General features: G+C 47.7%; 1 protein-coding gene across 4 annotated transcripts in view; it reads right to left on the bottom strand.

The window, feature by feature from the left end:
- Window positions 1-19,627, bottom strand: part of LOC122371970 (BICD family-like cargo adapter 1) — a 34,858-nt gene that overhangs the window by 7,730 nt on the left and 7,501 nt on the right. The window contains exons 5-7 of one of the 4 annotated variants that reach the window (XM_043348777.1): window positions 8,044-8,210; window positions 5,976-6,139; window positions 5,197-5,376 (exon numbers count right to left, since the gene is read on the bottom strand). In XM_043348777.1, coding sequence (XP_043204712.1) covers window positions 5,197-5,376; window positions 5,976-6,139; window positions 8,044-8,210 — 511 coding nt within the window. Of the gene's footprint in view, window positions 1-5,187; window positions 5,377-5,975; window positions 6,140-8,019; window positions 8,211-19,627 lie in introns of all 4 variants that reach the window. The other 3 variants (XM_043348776.1, XM_043348774.1, XM_043348775.1) reach the window with 3 other exon arrangements.

Genomic DNA, 19,627 nt, shown 5'->3' with positions numbered 1-19,627 from the left:
GGATCACTGGAGGAGGCCTTTTGGCACACCGTGCACTACATCACGCTCTGTGGGGAACACGGCGTCGTGTTCAACCCTTCTAAATTCTCTTTCGGGGCGGACACCGTTGACTTCGCTGGTTTCACAGTCACTGCTGACGGGTACAAACCAACGGGACGGCTTCTCGACGCCATCCGTAACTTTCCGACGCCATCCAACCTCACAGGAGTCAGAAGCTGGTTCGGGCTGGTTAACCAAGTCTCCTACGCGTTTGCCCAGTCTGAGGTCATGTCACCCTTCAGAGAACTGCTCAAAACTAAAGGCAACAGCAAGTTTTACTGGGACGAGACTCTTGACCGACTGTTCCAGCAATCCAAAGATACCATTGCCAAGCGCGTGGCTGAAGGTGTGCGAGCATTTGAGATTGATCGGCCAACCTGCCTCTCAACAGACTGGAGCAGACATGGACTCGGCTTCATCCTCCAGCAAAAACACTGCCAGTGTGGCATGGAAAAGGCACCATACTCTGGGCCAGATCACTGGAAACTCGTATTCGCCGGGAGTCGCTTCACCACAGATGCCGAGTCTCGGTATGCCCCAGTGGAGGGAGAGGCTCTCGCTCTCGTCTACGGACTTCAGCAGTGTCGCATGTTTGTACTGGGATGTCCGAATCTCACCGTAGCAGTTGATCATAAGCCACTGGTAAAACTATTCTCAGACCAGTCGCTGGAGAACATAAAAAACCCACGGCTGTTCAGCTTGAAGGAGAAAACGCTCATGTACCGCTTCACAATCAAGCACGTCCCGGGGAAAGAGCATGTGGGTCCAGATGCTGCTTCCAGATATCCAGCCTCCAGCAGTGCAGCCACGCCCACACAGCTGAACGACTCGCTGAGCGGCTTTGCAGTCATGAGAGCTGAGCCGGCCCACACAGATACTGAACACGCACGAAGCATCCATGAAGCCATGGTGGCCGTTGCTGAGCTGGCAGCCTCCTCGGCCGGCTCGGACGGATTTCGAGCGATCACTTGGGAGCTGGTGAAGGAGGAGTGCATGGTAGACGCCACCAGCATCGACCTAGCGGCAATGATCTGCCGCGGCTTCCCCGAGACGCGTTCCGACGTCCCGGACCACCTCAAAGTCTTCTGGCCGATGAGACACGACCTGCATGAGCTCGAAGGCGTCCCATTCCACGGCCAGAAAATGTACATTCCACAGTCACTTCGAGTGGAATTACTGGAATGTCTTCACTCAGCTCATCAGGGCGAAGTGGGCATGAAAAACAGCGCTCGGAACCGATTTTTCTGGCCTGGGATGGATGCAGCAATAACACAGAAGCGAGCACAGTGTAAAACATGCCAAAGGATGGCCCCGTCACAGCCAAGCGAACCAGCGCTGGAACCGCCGTGCCCCGATTTTCCCTTCGAGATAGTCTGCACAGACTACTTCCAGCTGGCAGGCTACTTCTACCTGGTGTACGTGGACCGCTATTCAGGATGGTTGAACATCAGTCAAATGTCAGATGGCAAGATCTCGACCCTGGTCTCCGAGCTACGCAAGTATTTTGCGCACTGGGGCGTACCCACCACCATTGAGTCTGACGGTGGACCGCCATTTAACAGCGAGGAATTCAAACAATTCCTCCAACAGTGGGGCATCAAGCACAGGCTCTCCTCTGCGCATTACCCCCAGAGCAATGGCCGTGCCGAAGTCGCTGTCAAAGCAGCGAAACGGCTTCTACAAGACAACACGAGCAGGTGCGGCCAGCTCAACACGGATCAAGTGACACGAGCGCTTCTTCAGTTCCGTAACACACCTGGGCGCGACGGTACGCGCGAGTCACCAGCACAGATCCTCTTCGGACGGCAGCTACGTGATGGACTCCCGACGCCGCACTTTGTTCGTCCCGAATGGGGGAAATTGAGGGAGCTCCGGGAACGTGGGTACGCTCAGCTGCACGGAAAGAACATCGACAAACGCTGCCTTGAGCCACTTGGCGTTGGGGACATAGTACAAGTACAGAACCAGCAAGGATCTCAGCCGACTCGCTGGGACCGCACCGGTATGGTCGTAGAAACACTGGGTAACCGTCAATACAGCGTCAAGATGCATGGCAGTGGCCGGCTCACCCTGCGAAACCGCCGCTTCCTCAGGAAGATACAGTCTCTGAACCCTGCCAATCATCAACCAATGAACCACACCACGGTCTACCAACGAGATCGCCCGCTCCTGCGCCCCAATGGACCGTCCGGAGCCCCCGTCCCGCCGGTCTTCAGTGCTGCGTCGCCGCCGGCCCCGGCGCCATTGCAGCCCGCCACCATCCATAGGCCGATTCCAGCATCAACAGCAAAGGCGACTGCCCGTGCGCCTCGGGCTGCCTCCTTAGCCCCACCATCAGTCATCCCACCAGCCAGCACTGATCCAGGGCAGCCGCTTGTCCAGCTACAAGTACCTTCGGCAGTTCAGCAAGATCCGCCACGCCGGAGCACACGGACGCGAGTCCCTACTAGGCGCCTGTCCATGACTCCACGTGGGCAGTCATACACAGAGATATCTGCCTGCTCCTCATCATTCAGATGGTGACATTTTCGACCACATACCCATGTCTGTGGTCGCGTTGGGGGGAGGGCATGAAGGATCCTCACCAACTCTTTCGTGGTTGTTATTAACAATCAGCATGTCGGGAGAACATGCATAACAAAATCGCGTGTGCACAAGTGTTAATTAACCCGCGCCCCGTTGGGCTCTGCCGAGCAACGCGCCCGGTTGGGGGGGGCCATTTTGGCCCCCCCCCCTTAGATCTCGAGAACCACGCAACATAGCGACAAGCGGTAAACGGCGTTGGATAGCCCCAACGGGGAACTACCTTGTGACCCAATTTTATTGACCTAGGTCAAACCGATGACGTCACAGGTCAGGTCAAAGGTCCAATTTTCACCGTTTACAGGCACTTCAAGAAATGCGTTGTAAAATCGAGTAAAATGCATTTCATTGAAAATCATCGATGCGGAAATGTTCTTCAAACACATATCTTGCTATTTGAGGTCACTGATACCAGGTCAGGTCACAGAGGTCAGGTCACGGGGGGGGTCACAATATGAAAGTGTCGTGTGATACATGTTTTATGGTCCATTTTACATGACAAATGCGATTATATGGGTCAGGCAGCCTTTGGGGCCAGCTTAGATCACGTTTTGGTCAAGGTCAGGTCAAGGTCAGGTCAAGGTCAGGTCAAATTAGGTCAAATTTCAAAGTTAATATTTTTGCATAAAATGGGTATCGAATCGATGCAGCTCGTCACGGGGAGTTCAATGGTGGTCATTGTTTTGCCGTACGTGGTCTAGAATTGCTAAAAATTGAGTTCAAAAATTTGACGTCATCATTTTTGAACAGTTTTTTTCGCTATAACTTGGCCAAAAAACGAGATATCGATCTGAAATTTGGTATGTATAGAAGAGCGCTGGGACTATCACATATATTCCGGTTTTTTCGAAATTCGGAAAAATTTTGGATTTTTTCAAAGTTTTTCTAAAAAAATCAATTTTTTGAATTTTTTTTGGTCAAAAACCAAAAATTTTGAAAATCCGAGATAGCAGTTTTGTAGCGCCGCTTTTTGTCTACTAGACCATATAAAGAACTTTGAAATTGCTTGACAACTGTAGATTTGGTGAGCGTTTCAAGATTGCATGTTTTTTGCTCATTTTTGCTCGAACATGACCTCAGTTTGACCTCAATAACTCCTGACCTAAGGTGACCTAAGACTTGAAATTTGGTGTGAAGGTGTCAAATTGATGCCCGGGAAGGTACTGAAAATTTGGCGGCGCTGCGCGCCGCCGTTTTCTTGCTATTTAGGAAAAACCACAGGGGGGGGCCAAAATGGCCCCCCCCAACGGGGCGAGGGTTAAATGAGTGTGACGAGAACGGGAAACTGCGGATGATTCAGAATATAAAGTAGAACTTGGAAAATGTGTACTTGAATTTCATTTGCATATCATTCACTGTCCATTAGTCTATGGTTCTCCTCTGCTGGTACGGTGTAACCGTGCACCATTACTAGGTACTCTGTGTTCATCTGACTATATCTGACCATTCATATCGATAACCTGCTCGGCTACTACCTACTGCTCACGTATGACTTTTCAGAAATATAGCAGTAATCGACATAACTAATATCAACCAGTAAAACGCCTTTTGGGCGAAGAACGAGCGAGCGAGATAGTAAGCCCTGCACGTGCAGAAGGGCGAGAGGGTACTTCCAACGGGCTTGTGCAAAGCACCCTTCTAACCGGTCGCTAGCGATGTACCAAATTTGAACGCAATCGGCCCAGCCGTTCCTGAGATCTGGAAGCGGCATTCTGCACGTGCGCACGTGCAAACGGGGTCCAAAATGACTTTTGCACGGCACCCTACTAACCGGTCCCCAACCGTGTACCAAATTTGAGCGCAATCGGCCCAGCCGTTCTCGAGACCTGGAAACGCCCCCTGCACGTGCGCACGTGCAGTAGCACCCTAACCGCAACACATGGGAATGCATTGCCTGGTGGGTGCCTACCTGTATGCCAAGTTCCAGCAAAATCGCCCCAGTAATTACCGAGTTACTGAAATGGGAACAAATTTAGCACCTCTTATTGTTGTATTTTGCACGTGCAGTGGGGGTCACTCACATAGATCAAGAATATCCGACCTTTGGTAGAAGGGATGCAGCTACCCTATAAAAATGACCGCAAGACAATCGCTCAAGCCGCTGCTGAGATATGGGCCTCTCAAAATCATTACTTTTGCAAAACTGCTTGAACACCCTTGGGCACGTGCCACGGCGGTCACTGAGATGTATCAAAAGTAGTCAATTACGGGGTAGAAGGGATGGGGCTACCCAGCAAAAAAGACCGCAGGCCAATCGGTCCAGCGGTTGCTGAGATATAAGCCTCTCAAAAGCGTTACAGGCCGGGCCGGGCCGGGCCGCTCATACTGAGATTTTTCCGTTATATTGAAAAGACTCACTTCGCTCGCTGCGCTCGCTCGCTCGTAAACAGCATTGTGCATGAAAGACATCAAATAACCACTAATGAACTCATCACATAAACCGTTATCATCACACCACTCTGACGTATGTACCCCCATGACATGTCCCATGCATATGTCTCCGGTTCACCTGTGCTGGGACGGTGTTACCATGCACAACTACTCGGTGTCATCACTATACCTAACCATTCATACCGATAACCTGTCCGTAACACCGCCACTTATTGAACATGGCCAGCGAGGTAACCCGTTGTCCCAGCTCCGAGGCCAGCTGGTTGATGACGTCTTCTCCCGCCTGTTTTATGACGACATCCAGCCCATGGTCGAGCTGTCTATCCTTCGGCACAGTCACCGACTCCCCCGTCTCCCCCGGTCCTGTCGGAGTGAGAGCTGTGTCAGCTGACTGCAGTCGGACGGAGCTGCCGCCGGGTCGGGAGGCCGCTGACACTATGTTGTCAAACACTAATGTAGAAGACACTTATACTGACACAGCCGACACTGACACCAACACAGCCGACTTGACACTGCTGAGCAGTTTTGCATTGTCTGTGCTTATGCGATTCATTGCTATTGGTCAGTACCTTTACCTATAATAATCTGTAAACAAACACATAAATTGTTCAATTGTGCACTTGGAAAGTATGAAGGTGACCTCTGACCTCAACATGATGATTTGAGGAAATTTATCTGAAATAGAATGTAACACAATGCAGGTAGAGTGCAAAACGACTGCAATTGATATACCTACAAATCTGTTGTAATGCTGATAATGCCTAATTGATACATGAGAAAGGCTACGATACCCCCATTGAAATTTGATAAAAATTGGATGCTTTGCTAAAACTGTTAGTTATTAAAAAATATTACAAATGATGCTAGGTATTATAAAACATATATCTTCAGCTACAACTGTCTGCTCCCTTCTCCCCAGTCAGAATTGAACTTATTCGGTTCCTCTCTCTGCAGGACCTCACCGAAAACGTCCAGCTTCCGCAAGGACGGTGGAAGTAGTCGCACCCACTGCCCCGTTGAGTCGGAGGGTGCAGTCACGGTCAGTTCCTCCATACCCTCGGAATTCTGCAGGATGTTTGTCAGCGATTTCTCGCTCAGGCCCGGCGGGAAACATAGCTTCTTTATGCTGAAAACATAGCCATTGATGTCAGAATTAAATGAAGCGGTCATCTGTTGCTAACTATCAATCGTTAAATAAGCATAGCCATAGCGCTATAAGCATTAATTAACCCGCGCACCGACGGGGGTCTGCGCCAACTTCGTGCCGACGGGGGGGGGGCGGATGACCGCCCCCCCCCCCCGAGATCTCGAGAACGAAGCAAGATAGCGACAAGCGGTAAACGGCATCGGATACGCACGAACAAGGTCTACAATTTTTACACAGGTCATTTTCAGGTCAGGTCAAAGATGACGTCACAGGGGTCGAAAAAGTCAAAATAGCGGCGCTAGATAAGAAGAGAGTTTTTCTCGAATAACTTTCGAATTAGTCATGATAGGAACAAGCTAAGGGCATCATCGTGATCCTCTCGTCAATCCGCATCGAATGATATATATGTTGACCTCGAAAGGTCAAGGTCAAAGGTTGACCTCAGGTCACGTGACCTCGAGGTCATCATGTATATCTTTCGATGCGTCTTGACGAGCTGAACACAATGAGACCATCCGCGCGGCTGTATCTTGTTCCTGTACGGAGTAATTGGCAAAAAACGTTTGGTGACCTTTGATGACGTCACATGACCTTACAGCTGCCCAACAGTAAAAAAGACCTCAAGGTAGTGAAGGTTGATCGTATATGAAGTCATGTATGGTATATGGGGCCATTCCGACCCGTTTTAGTGGTAAAAACAGGGAGTTGATTTTTTCCCCATTGACTTATGATGGGGAGGTCGCGAAATTGACCTGACCTTAGGTCACCGACATCAAAATTCGGAAATATGCAAATTGTAGCTACTAATGACCTAATAACATCCTGCGACTTTCAAAGGCCTCCGACATCTACTGTAGCTCTGGCACGGTGACAAAGTTGCAAAAAAGTGACTTGAGGTTGGGTCATTCAAAGTGACCTGGTGACCTGACCTTCAAAGTTAGGAGGTTCAAACTTGCACACCATGTGTAAAATTGATAAGGGAATAATCGTACCAAATTTCGCCAAATTTCGCCGCCGCGGTTTTCCCGCTATCCGCGAAAAACCTCAGGGGGTGGGGGGGGGGGGGGGCGGATATCCGCCCCCCCGTCGGTGCGCGTGTTAACTAAGCAAGCAAGCGCTACCCTGCAGAGGGGAGGGAGGGTTGGTGCCGAAGGGGAGGGTTGGACAGAGAGAGAGAGAGGGGGGAGAGAGAGGATTTTTTTAAATAAATTTAGTCCGAACCTTTTGAATGGAAGGATTCACAAGGACAGAGCCACCGCTAAGCAGAGCTTGTTGCGATGACCCTGCCCTCTACCCTCCGATCGCGCAATTCCTGATCTATGGCAGAATTTAGAGTCCGAAGTTTAACGTACGCACATAGCCGCGCACGGCCGGTCCCCTCACTGACTTCGTCTGGCTACGGCCTGCCACCAACCTCAACCATACCCGCCAGGAGGCTCATAAACATCGAGCGCCCGTCGCGCTTCGAACCCGGACTGTCAAACCGGGACGCGAGCTCTCACCTCGCGGAGTCCAAGTCAACGCTCTACCGACTGAGCTACGGGACCGGTAAAATAATAGGGGGGGATGATACGGGAATGCTAGAGGAGAGAGAGAGAGAGGGGGGAGAGACAGACAGACGGACAGACAGACAGACAGACAGACAGACAGACAGACAGACAGACAGACAGACAGACAGACAGACAGAAACTGAAAAAAATGTACACAGGCAAAGAAGATGCTGAAGACCACTGCAAGACAGACGCACAGACAGAGACAGCAGAAAGAAAGGGAGCCCTGGTCCCTGGGAAGCCACACACAAATGGGTAGAGGTGCATGGAAGTGAAGCTCAACCTACACGTACTCATGGCAATGCTCACCCCATCGTCGGCGGCTGCACTAACCTGGTATTCTTAGACTCGAGCAGCTTGTTAAAGGCAGATATCTCCGCATCTAGTGCCACTTTGGTGTTCATCAGAGCCTGTTGCTTCTCCTTTTGCTGTTGCATCTCCTCCAGTTGACGCTTTATCACTTCATCTTTGTCCTTGCTCGACGACCGCTCGTGATCCAGCTGTCGGGAAAGGTCAGGTCATTAGTCACATCTCAAGTCAGAGCATATGGTAAGGTGTGGGAGCAGAGGCCAAAGATGAGGTAAGCTCAAAATTCCGAGATCATATGTACGTTTATTTATATATAGCTATGTCAGGATCAGCTAAGGTCAATGCCCGACAGATAGGCTAACCTTCACCTGTATAGTAAGTGTGTGTGTGTGTGTGGGGGGGTCGAATGGACTCAACCTCAGTTTTTCGCGAATAACTCGTGTAAAAAAACTGTCAATCGCCACGAAACTTTGGGAACCATCGCGTTAATCAATTTTACACCCACCCTAAAAATTTTATGACCCTGACCCAAATGACCTTTGACCTGTGAAGTATTTTTCGAGACCTTGTTTGGCCGGAATCGCGATTCGGCGTATGTCGGCTCGCATTAGCCGCGCGTTTGCAGTCTTTTCGTCGTTTTAACCCGCGCATGACTGGGGGGGGGGGGGGGCTCTACAGAGCCCCTCCCGTTTTTCGGCAATATCTTCTAAGCCGTTCCACGGATCAACACGAAACTTGCATTACCTTCAGCGGCATCAATTTGACACCTTGTGGTATAATTTCAACTTTCTATCTACCATAGTTTGGCCAGAAATGACGTCAGAGTGACGTCATGTCGGCCGATTTTGATGAAAAATATTGAATTATGGCAAACGCTCTCAAGAGCGTAGTTTTAAAGCTAGATCCAATTTCTTTACATCAGTGGACTACAAATACACGTAGCTATCAAACTACTATCTCAAATTTTCAAAAGTTTAATTTTGAAAAATATTTATTTATTTATTTTATTTATTTATCAGAATCACCAACAGGGACAAGCCCCACTGACAGGCGAAGTCAACATAAAAACAGTTAAACAGTATAAGACACATTGTAAACATCATACCTGTCGCATCACAGCCCGCAGTTCCCAACTATTTTATAAAATGAAAATTAAGATAAAGGTGTGCTAAAATACATGATGCTTAAAAAGAATCATCAAAAGATGCATATAAAAGTGCAAATGAAGCACAAGGGGGTAATAATAAACATCAGCAGAATGATGAGAAATGAATACACATAAAAATAAACACAATAAAAGTAAAGTAAAACAAAACAAAAGTGAGATCGGTGAGCAAAAAACTACACGGTTAAAACGTATGCGGTGACACGAGTTTTTTTTTGTAATGTTTTTACAATTACAAAAAATATACATACCTACTGATTTTTTTTTCCAAAAGTTTTTGATTTTTTTGCAAAAACTGGAATATATGTGATATAAAACACACTGATGAACTACTCTAGCAAGTTTTAGCCCAATATCTTCAGAAATAGCCAATTTATTTGCATTTTTGTCAAAATTTTACAATTATATACTTTTCAAAACCATTTTTCAGTACGTTTTTAACATCGTACAGAAATATACATAAATGGCACCATAGTGTTACTGACCTCAAACTGCATCTTATAGGCACCTTTTTTGTTGAAAAAAAAAATCATTTTCGAAATTTGACTTTTCTGACCTGAAATTGACCTGACCTCCGGTAATTTCAGCTTAAAATGACCTTAACCCGCGACCGCCTGGGGGGGGGGGTCGGATCCGACCCCCCCCCCCTCCGTTTTTCTTGAATAACTTATGAACCGCTTACGCTATCGACTTGAAACTTGGCATACCTTCTCCCCCATCAATTTGACGTCTCCTGTGCAATTTTTAAGACAAAATTCCATTTTTTTTTTTAGATATATCGATTTTAGTGACTTAACTACATGGCGTTTTCAGTCAAAAAGTGGTAAATGTTTAAAAAATCGACAAAAATCAGGGTTTTAAGCAAATTGCAACTTAACCATATTCCTGGCGGGCTCCGCCGGGACAAGAAACTGGCGGGGGGGGGGGCCGATTCGGCCCCCCCTTCAGATCTAAAAAACTACACATCGCAGCGACAAACGGTAAACGGCATCGGATACGCACGGTCAAGATCTACAATTTTTACTAAGGTCATTTTCAGGTCAGGTCAAAGATGACGTCACAGGGGTCGAAAAAGTCAAAATGGCGGCGCTAGATATGGAGAGAGTTTTTTCTCGAATAACTTTCGAATTAGTCAAGATAGGAACAAACTAAGGGCATCATCGTGATCCTCTCGTCAATCCGCATCGAATGACATATATGTTGACCTCGAAAGGTCAAGGTCAAAGGTTGACCTCAGGTCACGTGACCTCGAGGTCATCATGTATATCATTCGATGCGTCTTGACGAGCTGAACACAATGAGACCATCCACGCGTCTGTATCTTGTTCCTGTACGGAGTTATTGGCCAAAAACCTTTGGTGACCTTTGATGACGTCACATGACCTCACAGCTGCCCAACAGCAAAACAGACCTCAAGGTAGTGAAGGTTGATCGTATATGAAGTCATGTATGGTATATGGGGCCATTCCGACCCGTTTTAGTGGTAAAAACAGGGAGTTGATTTTTCCCCCATTGACTTATAATGGGGAGGTCGCGAAACTGACCTGACCTTAGGTCACCGATATCAAAATTCCGAGATATACAAATTGCACATACTGGTACCCTAACTAAAGCCTGAAGAGAAGAAATTGATCGGTCAAAAACTCTAGCTCTGGCGTGATTGCAAACTTTTCTGAGGTAGGGTCACCAAACCGCCTCTGGTGACCTGACCTGAGGTCAGATCAACTCAAAATTTTCAGACATGTTGCGTAGAAGCCTTTTAGGAAAAGTCAGAAAATTTGAGCTTCCTAGCTCAACGCGTTTGGGAGAAATAACCAAAAAACCTCAGGGGGGGGGGGCTCCTGAGGCCCCCCCCCCCGCCAGGAATAGGGTTAAGGACATGAATAGACGCAGCTTAACGAGTTCTTTAAAATGGCTATCTCGGATTTTCCATAAAATGCGATTTTCACCCCTAAAAATTCAAAAAACTTTTTTTTTGCAAAACAGCTTATAAAATCCAAAATTTTGAGAATTTCCAAAAAACCGGAATACATGTTTTAGAGCTCTATTAGAACATAAGATGTCCCAAATTTAAACTTTCTATCTTGATTTTTGACCCCTAAATTGTAAAAATAGTTCCAACATGCATAGTGCATGGTGACGTCATAAGCATTTTCGTGAATTAGAGGCATTTCTGAACATCGCATGTGAAAACAAATGACACCACTAGATTCCTGGGACAAAGGTCGTCTAGAAAAGTGAATTTTTATGTCAAAAATAAAAAGTTGAAAAATTGACATTTTTTCTTAGCCCTCGTTTAGTTATGTATGGTATAAACGATTTTTTATGCTTTCAATGCACACTTATCACCAGCACAGTGACTTGGGGTCACATATAACCATTACCATCGGATTCGGCGTGAAAAATAAGCCATAAAACATGTGTCGCACGCCCATGTAGCAGAAAGTGAAAACCGTGACCTTTCGTGACCTGACCTGACCTTGACCCGTACTTAGTATGACCCCTATACGCACATGGTACCTTTACTAGGTCTTTGAGGTCATTTTTGGTGAGTTTCGAGCAGCAGCTGTCGATTCCGCTGTCCGTAAGCCTAATCATGCAAAACCCCAGAATTTGACCTTTGACCAGACCTTGACCCGAAAGTTGAGCTCAATCTTAAAATCTTATGAGTGCTTTTGGAACGTCTCGTAGAGACCTTTCGAACGCCGCCTCGCGGGGCTCCATGCGACCATTGGTTCTCGAGATAACAGGGGGGGGGGGTCGGATCCGACCCCCCCCCCAGGCTGTCGTGGGTACGGATATAGCCCAGGCGGTGCCGGGTTAACCCGCGCCCCGTAGGGGGGGGGGGCCGAAACGGCCCCCCCTGTTCTTTTCGGTCGATATCTCCTAAACGGCTGGAGATATCGCCACCAAACTTTCAGGACCTCTCCGGGCATCAATTTTACACATTGTGACCAAATTTTTTTTCCAGAGGCTATGGTAGGTTGGCCACAAATGACGTCAGAGTGACGTCATGTTCTGTAATTTTCGACCGAAATAAGACCTTCGCGAGAAGACCTGTCAGGACTACAGCTTTGAAGATACAGAAAAATGATCAAGACATAAAAGGTGTAGAATTGACAGGGCTACAAAACTGCTATCTCGAATTTTTAAGTTTTTGAGTTTTGACCCCCAAAAATAAAAAAAAGCATTTTTTTGGATATATTCGCCAAAAAATCCAAAAAGTTTTTTGAGTTTCGAAAAATCCGGAATATATGTGATAGTGCCTACCGTCTTCTATCTACAAACCAAATTTCAGATCGATACCTCGTTTTTTTGGCCAAGTTATAGCGAAAAAACTGTTCAAAAATGATGACGTCAAATTTTCAAACTCAATTTTTGGCAATTCTAGAACTCGTAGAGCAAAACGAAGACCACCATTAGACTCCCCGTGACAAGCTGCATCGAATCGATACCCATTTTATGCAAAAATATCTTCTTTGAAATTTGAACTAATTTGACCTGACCTTGACCTGACCTTCACAAAAACGTGACCTAGGCTGGCCCCAAAGGCTGCCTAACCCACATAGTCGCATTTGTCATGTCAAATTGACCATAAAACATGTATCACACGACACATTCATATTGTGACCCCGGTGACCTGACCTCGCTGTGACCTGACCTGGTATCAGTGACCTCAGATAGCAAAGTATGTGTTTGACGAACAATGTACCATCGATGGTTTTCAATAAATTACCAATTTACTCGCTTTCACAGCACATTTCTTGAATTGCCTGTGAACGGTGAAAATCTGACCTTTGACCTGACCTGTGACGTCATCGGTTTGACCTAGGTCAATGATATTAGGTCACAAGGTAGTTCCTGGGTGGGGCTATCGAACGCCGTTTGAATTTTGAAATTCGGCCGGTAACTTTACGAGATCTTAGGGGGGGCCGAAACGCCCCCCCCCCCCCCTACGGGTGGTAGGGTCCGCCGGTAGCCCTACGGGGCGCGGGTTAAATGACACATACGACAATATTTTCGAAATCTACGTGTAAAATTGTCCATAAAACATGCGTCACATGACCGATACATGACATAGGTACAATTTTCGTGACCTAGGATGATCTGGCCTTGACCTGCAAAAATTCGAAGTAAAAGTTCGGTACCATCAGGGTATCTAAGGCATATATCAAGGAGTGCGTAAACCAAAAATGAGCCTGATCGAACTTGTCAGCCGGCGGCAAGAGCCTAAATTCTAAACAAGCAAAAATGCCGATAATGTTTACTTTGACCTGACCTGTGACGTCATATCGGTGGTTGCCGTCAGAGGCGGTTGCCACCTACCACGAATACCTGGCTGGTTGACCTGACCTGAACTGACCCGACCTGGCCTAAATGCATGAAGATATCATCTATGATAATGACTTACATTAGCAGCTACGCTTTACGACGTTTTAACAGGTCCCGATTTTCCCGACGATTGAGTCATTGACCTGACCTGGAAGGTCAACTGATGAACTAGGACCCTAAAATTGGGTATCATCGGCTCTCTCTTGTCACGGGCAACACGCTCGTTTTTCTGCGAAGCTCTAGTTCGATCAGGGGCCAAACGCGAAGGGGATCGCACGCACCAACGCCCTTGTGCCGTCGAAAGACGCAAAATGGCGCGTGCCGGCGAGGGATAAGCTTCAATCAATTCCCTACAGGTAACCAAAGTTTGACACCGTTTTTATGCTAAAGAGCGGCGAGAAAATTGGGGGTGTTTAACGCCCCCCCCCCAGCAACTCGCGGGCTAAGGCAGTGTGCCAAATTTTGCCGAAATCGGCCCAGCCGTTCTCGAGATCTGGAAGCGGCAGCCTGCACGTTCGCACGTGCAAACTGGATCCCAACTGACTTTTGCACGGCACCGTTCTATCTGCCTCTAGCCTTGCCCTTGTATCAAAGTTGAGCGAAATCGGTTCAACCGTTTTCTTGATCTGGAAGCAGTGGCGGCGGATTCGATTTTGGCGTGGGGGGGGGGGGGGGGCAAGATCCCAGTCGAGATGATGTCATAGGCGGATCCAGAAAGGCGTTTTCGACGCTGTAGGGGACATACCCCCCAAAAAAGTGTCCAAAATCCAAAAACTCCTCTGATTTCGATTCCTTACGGGCCTAATGCTTAGGCCCACGGCCTGAGCATTAGGCCGTGGGCCTAAGCAAAAACTCCCCGATTCCTTACGGCCTGCAGCATAGAGCAAAAAAAAAGAGAAAAGTGTTATTATTAGGAAACATAAGGTACGTTTTGTCCATTTCGGGCGATGCAGAGGCCAGGGGGAGGGGGAGTAAATATTTGCTTTAAATGCCCGCTCCCTGGATCCGCCAGTGGACGATGTAACGCTTTTCGTCTTGCTGCATTTGAAAAAAGCTCCAATGGGAAAAATTGTGCCATAACCTGATCGCATATCAGATGTTGAAGAACGGTGCCAAACCTTTTGAAGTAGGCGAGCGCTATTCTTTGCAATGAGGTGACTCGTTACCATTTCTTCTGTTCATTTTACGTTCGATTTCCGTTTAACCTTCCTTTAAAAAGTATTTCTGAGACAGATATCAACTGAAACTAGCTCACAGCGGGAGGAGACCGCTCAAACATTCAGAGACAGTCGGTCGCATCTAGACCTATTGGGACAGCGATCCGCCAGAAACCCTCCCCAAGGCAGTAGTTCACCAACTAAGCTCACCGAGACGGGCTGTCTCGATAGGTTTATACAGTAAGCCTACAGCAAGGCTTAACTAAGGCCCAAACGCTCGTCAAGATGGGAACGGAGGGTGAGGGAGCGCGGCGGCGGGCTGAGGTGAAGGAACGGTGGACTGGAACGAGAATCCAGAAGCTCTGGGTGAGGCGTTTCTTTATTAGGGCTTTAGGGTGTACTGACTGCGGTAAGGTCCAAATTATCACCAAATTTTGCCACGACATCTACCGGTTCAGGCACTCGAGAATCAGTGGCCAGTGATATCTGCAAAGACGAAGCATTTCCAACCCAGCTTCAGCCTGGTGTCAGGGCGCCTCAGGTGGCTTTAATTACAGTGGCACATACCAAACAACCTCAGTGCAGCCAGTCTGGCCAAAATTCGGAACAGACTTCAACGAAAAGTGAGACAAGGTTAGTGCTATCGTTAAGTGCCATTATAGACTTGGGCTCCGTTGGCTTGACCCACTGGAAGGTGGTAGTTATCGGACGCTGCGGGGCATACTCATTTTTCCAAAATGCCTTAGATTTTGCTTTCGTGTTCATAGGCGGCGGAACGGGGAGGGCACCGGTGCACCGTGCCCCCCTTTGATTTTGGCATTTAAACGTTAGCCCTATGGGCGTTGCATGGAAAGAATGGGACCAAAAGTCTTAATAGTGAAAACTGAAATAAAGCGGATACTGAACTGTGAACATCCAGTTTTAACACTGGCCCCATACAAGCCTCCGAATGCCAAAAGCAGATCTCTGATGACTGGCCTTTGGGTGTCATACCATACCGTGCATTGGTCAATGTGGTCAATGTGTACGACCTCGGCGTTTACCATTTTATGCGCTGGAAACTGTTGCGCTTGAAAAAAAAAAATCAGGGGAGTGGCTTATTATGAGCGCTCATCAGTCCTAACTACCCGCAAGCGAATGGCTAGCCTTCCGTCTCCGCTTGCTTGCGATTTGGCATTTATGTAGGTACAAAATAGCGGCAAACGACCATGAAGGCATGAGTTGCGTCTCTTGCACACTTAAAATATCTAAATCGAATCTAAAACCAGTATGACGCCTTTTGGGCGACTAACGGAGCGAGCGAGAGGGTGGGCCTTGCACGTGCGAACTTGCGAGGGGGTACCTCCAACTGACTTGTGCACGGCAACCTACTAACCGGTCTCTAGCGATGTGCCAAATTTGAGCACAATCGGCCCAGCCGTTCTCGAGATCTGGAAGCGGCACCCTGCACGTGCGCACGGCAAAATGGGTCCCAACTGACTTGTGCACGGCACCCTACTAACTGGTCCCTAACCGTGTACCAAATTTGAGCGCCATCGGTCCAGCCGTTCTCGAGATCTGGAAACGACCCCTGCACGTGCGCACGTGCAGCAGCACCCCAACTCTGGCACATGGATATGCACTATGCAGTGCCTAGTGGGTGCCTGCCTACATGCCAACTTTCAGCGCAATCGGCCAAGTAGTTACCGAGATATTGCAACAATTACAAAACTGACATCTCTTCGTTTTGCACGTGGCACGTGCATAAGGGGTCACCCATATGCATCGGGAATAGTCCAATACTTGGTAGAAGGAATGAAGATACCCTACAAAAATTACCGCGTGTAAATCGGTCAAGTGGTTGCTGAGATATAAGCCTCGCAAAAGCGTCCGCACAGCCGGCCGGCCGCTCATACTCAGAAATTTCCGTTAACCCGCGCGGGGCTGGGGGGGGGGGGGTAAATTTTACCCACCCTCGCGAATTTTGCAATAACTCAAAAACGGCGGCGCGCAGCGCCGCCAAACTTACAGTAGCTTTTCTTACATCAATTGGACACGTTCCCTGGAAATTTGAGCAAAATCCATCCGGAAATTTTTGAGAAAGTGACGTTTAGTGACGTCATGTTCGCCATTTTCGCCTCAAAAACGGCAAAATTTCAAACGTTGCTAACATCTTCATTTTTAAAAGAATCAAGACGTAACAAAAAAGTTATACGTAATTCTATTTTGTCTATCAAATGGCTATCTCGGTTTTTTGAAAATTTTGGATTTTGGCCACAATTTAAAAAAAACTGACTTTTTTGGGAAAATAATTTTAAAATCCAAAATTTTGAGTGTATCGAAAAAACCGGAATGTATGTCAGAGATGTGGTCTATGTGCACCTACATACCAATTTTTAGAAGAATCGGTTTAAAAATGTGGGAGTTATTAAAAATTTCATGACGTCACGACACACAAAAATTTTGAAAATGAATTTTTTGGAAGTTGTAGACCTCGTACGGAAACAAAAACAGCACCATTCGATTCGCCGTGAAAAACTGCATCACATAGACACCTTTTTAGGCCATAACCCTCGCATGTGTAGGGGGGGGGGTCGGATGGACCCCCCCCCCTCCCATGGTTTTTCGCGAATAACTCGCGTAAAAAGCGGCCGATCGCGACGAAACTTTCAGTACCCTCTCATTGATCAATTTTACACCCACCCTGAAAATTTTATGACCCTGACCCAAATGACCTTTGACCTGTGACCTCTTTTCCGAGACCATGTTTGGCCGGAATCGCGATTCCGCGTATGTCGGCTCGCATTAGCCGCGCGTTTGCAAGCTTTTCGTGGTTACAAACGTTCAAACATGTGATTTGATGTTGCTCCCATGCATTAGAATGGGTGTCAAGGTCACCTGAAGGTCAGGTCAGGTCATTGACCTTTGGTGACCTCGGGTGACCTCGGTTCACTTTTTCCATGGTGTGTCAAAAGTGGAAATAGCCGGTGCGCCGTCTGGCAACCCGGCAGCCCGCCGCCATAGGGAAATTCATGCTTTTTGTCGCTTTTTCGCTCCTTGTGAGTCACTTGATCTAATTAGAGCTTAACTAGGAACGAGGCGGGTCACTTGGACGTATTCGGGACCCGAATACGGTGTTTTGAAGACAATACCTGGGAAACCCTACCCGCCCAATGCGATTTTCTAAGAGTCTGCATGCCCAAATTAACGTTGAGCGCGGCCGTTTTCGGTCGGTTTTCCGCGACCTTGTGGCGAAATCGCCTTATTTATTCAACCAGGGTGGGCTAATTCGCTTAACTAGGAATGAGGCGTTGAAGAGAATTATTCAAGGAAACGAGCTGTGCAAAAATATTTTTTGCATTGTCAAAACTGTATCCGCCCTCGAACGATAAATATTGTTGACCCATCAGAAACATATCCCCTGGAATGCGTTTGGACTTGGCTGGATCTAATATTAGCGAGTATCTGCTAATGCAGTTTCTTGGCTTACACAGTACGCACACAAGCATACATACTTCCTGCCCTTGGTTATTCCTCACTTGAATGAAAATTTTGCTATAATAACTATTCCAAGCAGTTAACAGGTTTTAGTGCAGTGCCAAGTCGGAACCGTTCAGCGCCGCCAGTCTCCCAGGCGGCGCGTAACGGGCGCCGCCGGCCGCCGCGCCGCCGCTCTGGCAGGGTGTTTGACTTCATATCTCTGTCGCTAGAAAAGTTGGGGACCGATTTACTTGATTCTTGCATGAAAAGATCCGCCATTAAATTCTTAGCAGATAACGAAAATTTGACGTCAATTGCACGATCCGCTGCCCATATTGTGGTACTGCCATCTATTGATAAGGCTGGCGAACTAAAGCCGGGCGGCTATTTCCACTTTTGACACACCATGTCGAGTTTTACATGTTTCTAGGCTGGTTTTTGGAGCTGAATTCGAATTTAGCAACCATTTCAACATTTACGAAGTAGTTTTGGTGCCTTCGTAACATGTTACGAAGCTGTCAGAGGCGGTTGACACGTACTACGAATACCCGTCACAACCCCTACTGGTTGACCTGACCTGACCTGACCCGACCTGGTCTAAATGCTTAAAGACATCATCTGTGATCAAAACTAACACGATATTCGTGATCAGCACCCCGAAAAACCCCTTAGGAGCCACTCTTTACGACTCTCTAATAGGTCCCGATTTTCCCGACTTTGGGTCATTGACCTGACCTGGAAGGTCAACCAATGACCTAGGACCTTAAAATTGGGTATCATCGGCTTTCTCTCGTCACGGGCAACACGCTCGTTTTTTCCGCGAAGCTCTAGCTCGATCAGGGGCCAAACGGCAAGGGGGGGTCTAACCGACCCCCCCCCCCTACACATTAGAAGCTGGCAAACGCCGCACACATGCGAGGGTTAACAACCAACTTCAAAATTTGACCTCACTTGACCTGACCTTGACCTGACCTCGACCTGAAATTCATCCAGATGTGGTCCATATCACCTATTGAGTGTGCCTATTGAATTCTATGAATAAAATGACCCATAAAACATGTGTCGCACATGCCCTTTTCTATGTTTTGTTTTTGGTGACCTGACCTGACCTGACCTGACCTTGACCTTGACCTCTGAATGATATTGTATGCAGCGAATATTGTCTTGGTAGCCTAAGAACACGTTTTGGGCAATCAGTCTCAGTCCATTCTTCGGCAACTACGGTGCAAGGCCGATACTGTAGAAACTTGCAATTTGTACCCTTGACCTGACCTTGATCTTGACCTCAAGGCTCAAACTTTAAATCAAGTACATGTTTTTAGTTGTTCGTGATGAGATCTTTCGATTGGCGTTTGAATTTTCCAAATCGGACCATTAGTTCGGGAGATAACAGGGGGGGGGGGGGTAAAATTTACCCACCCCCAGCCCCGCGCGTTCGGCTGGAGACCCCAGCCCCGCGCGGGTTAATCTAAGGAAAGACTACGCTCGCTTCGCT

Source organism: Amphibalanus amphitrite, unplaced genomic scaffold, assembly GCF_019059575.1.
Source record: "Amphibalanus amphitrite isolate SeventyFive unplaced genomic scaffold, NRLGWU_Aamphi_draft 001301F_arrow, whole genome shotgun sequence".
NCBI classification, from domain to species: domain Eukaryota; kingdom Metazoa; phylum Arthropoda; class Thecostraca; order Balanomorpha; family Balanidae; genus Amphibalanus; species Amphibalanus amphitrite.
This window is presented reverse-complemented; position numbering and strand designations above follow the sequence as displayed.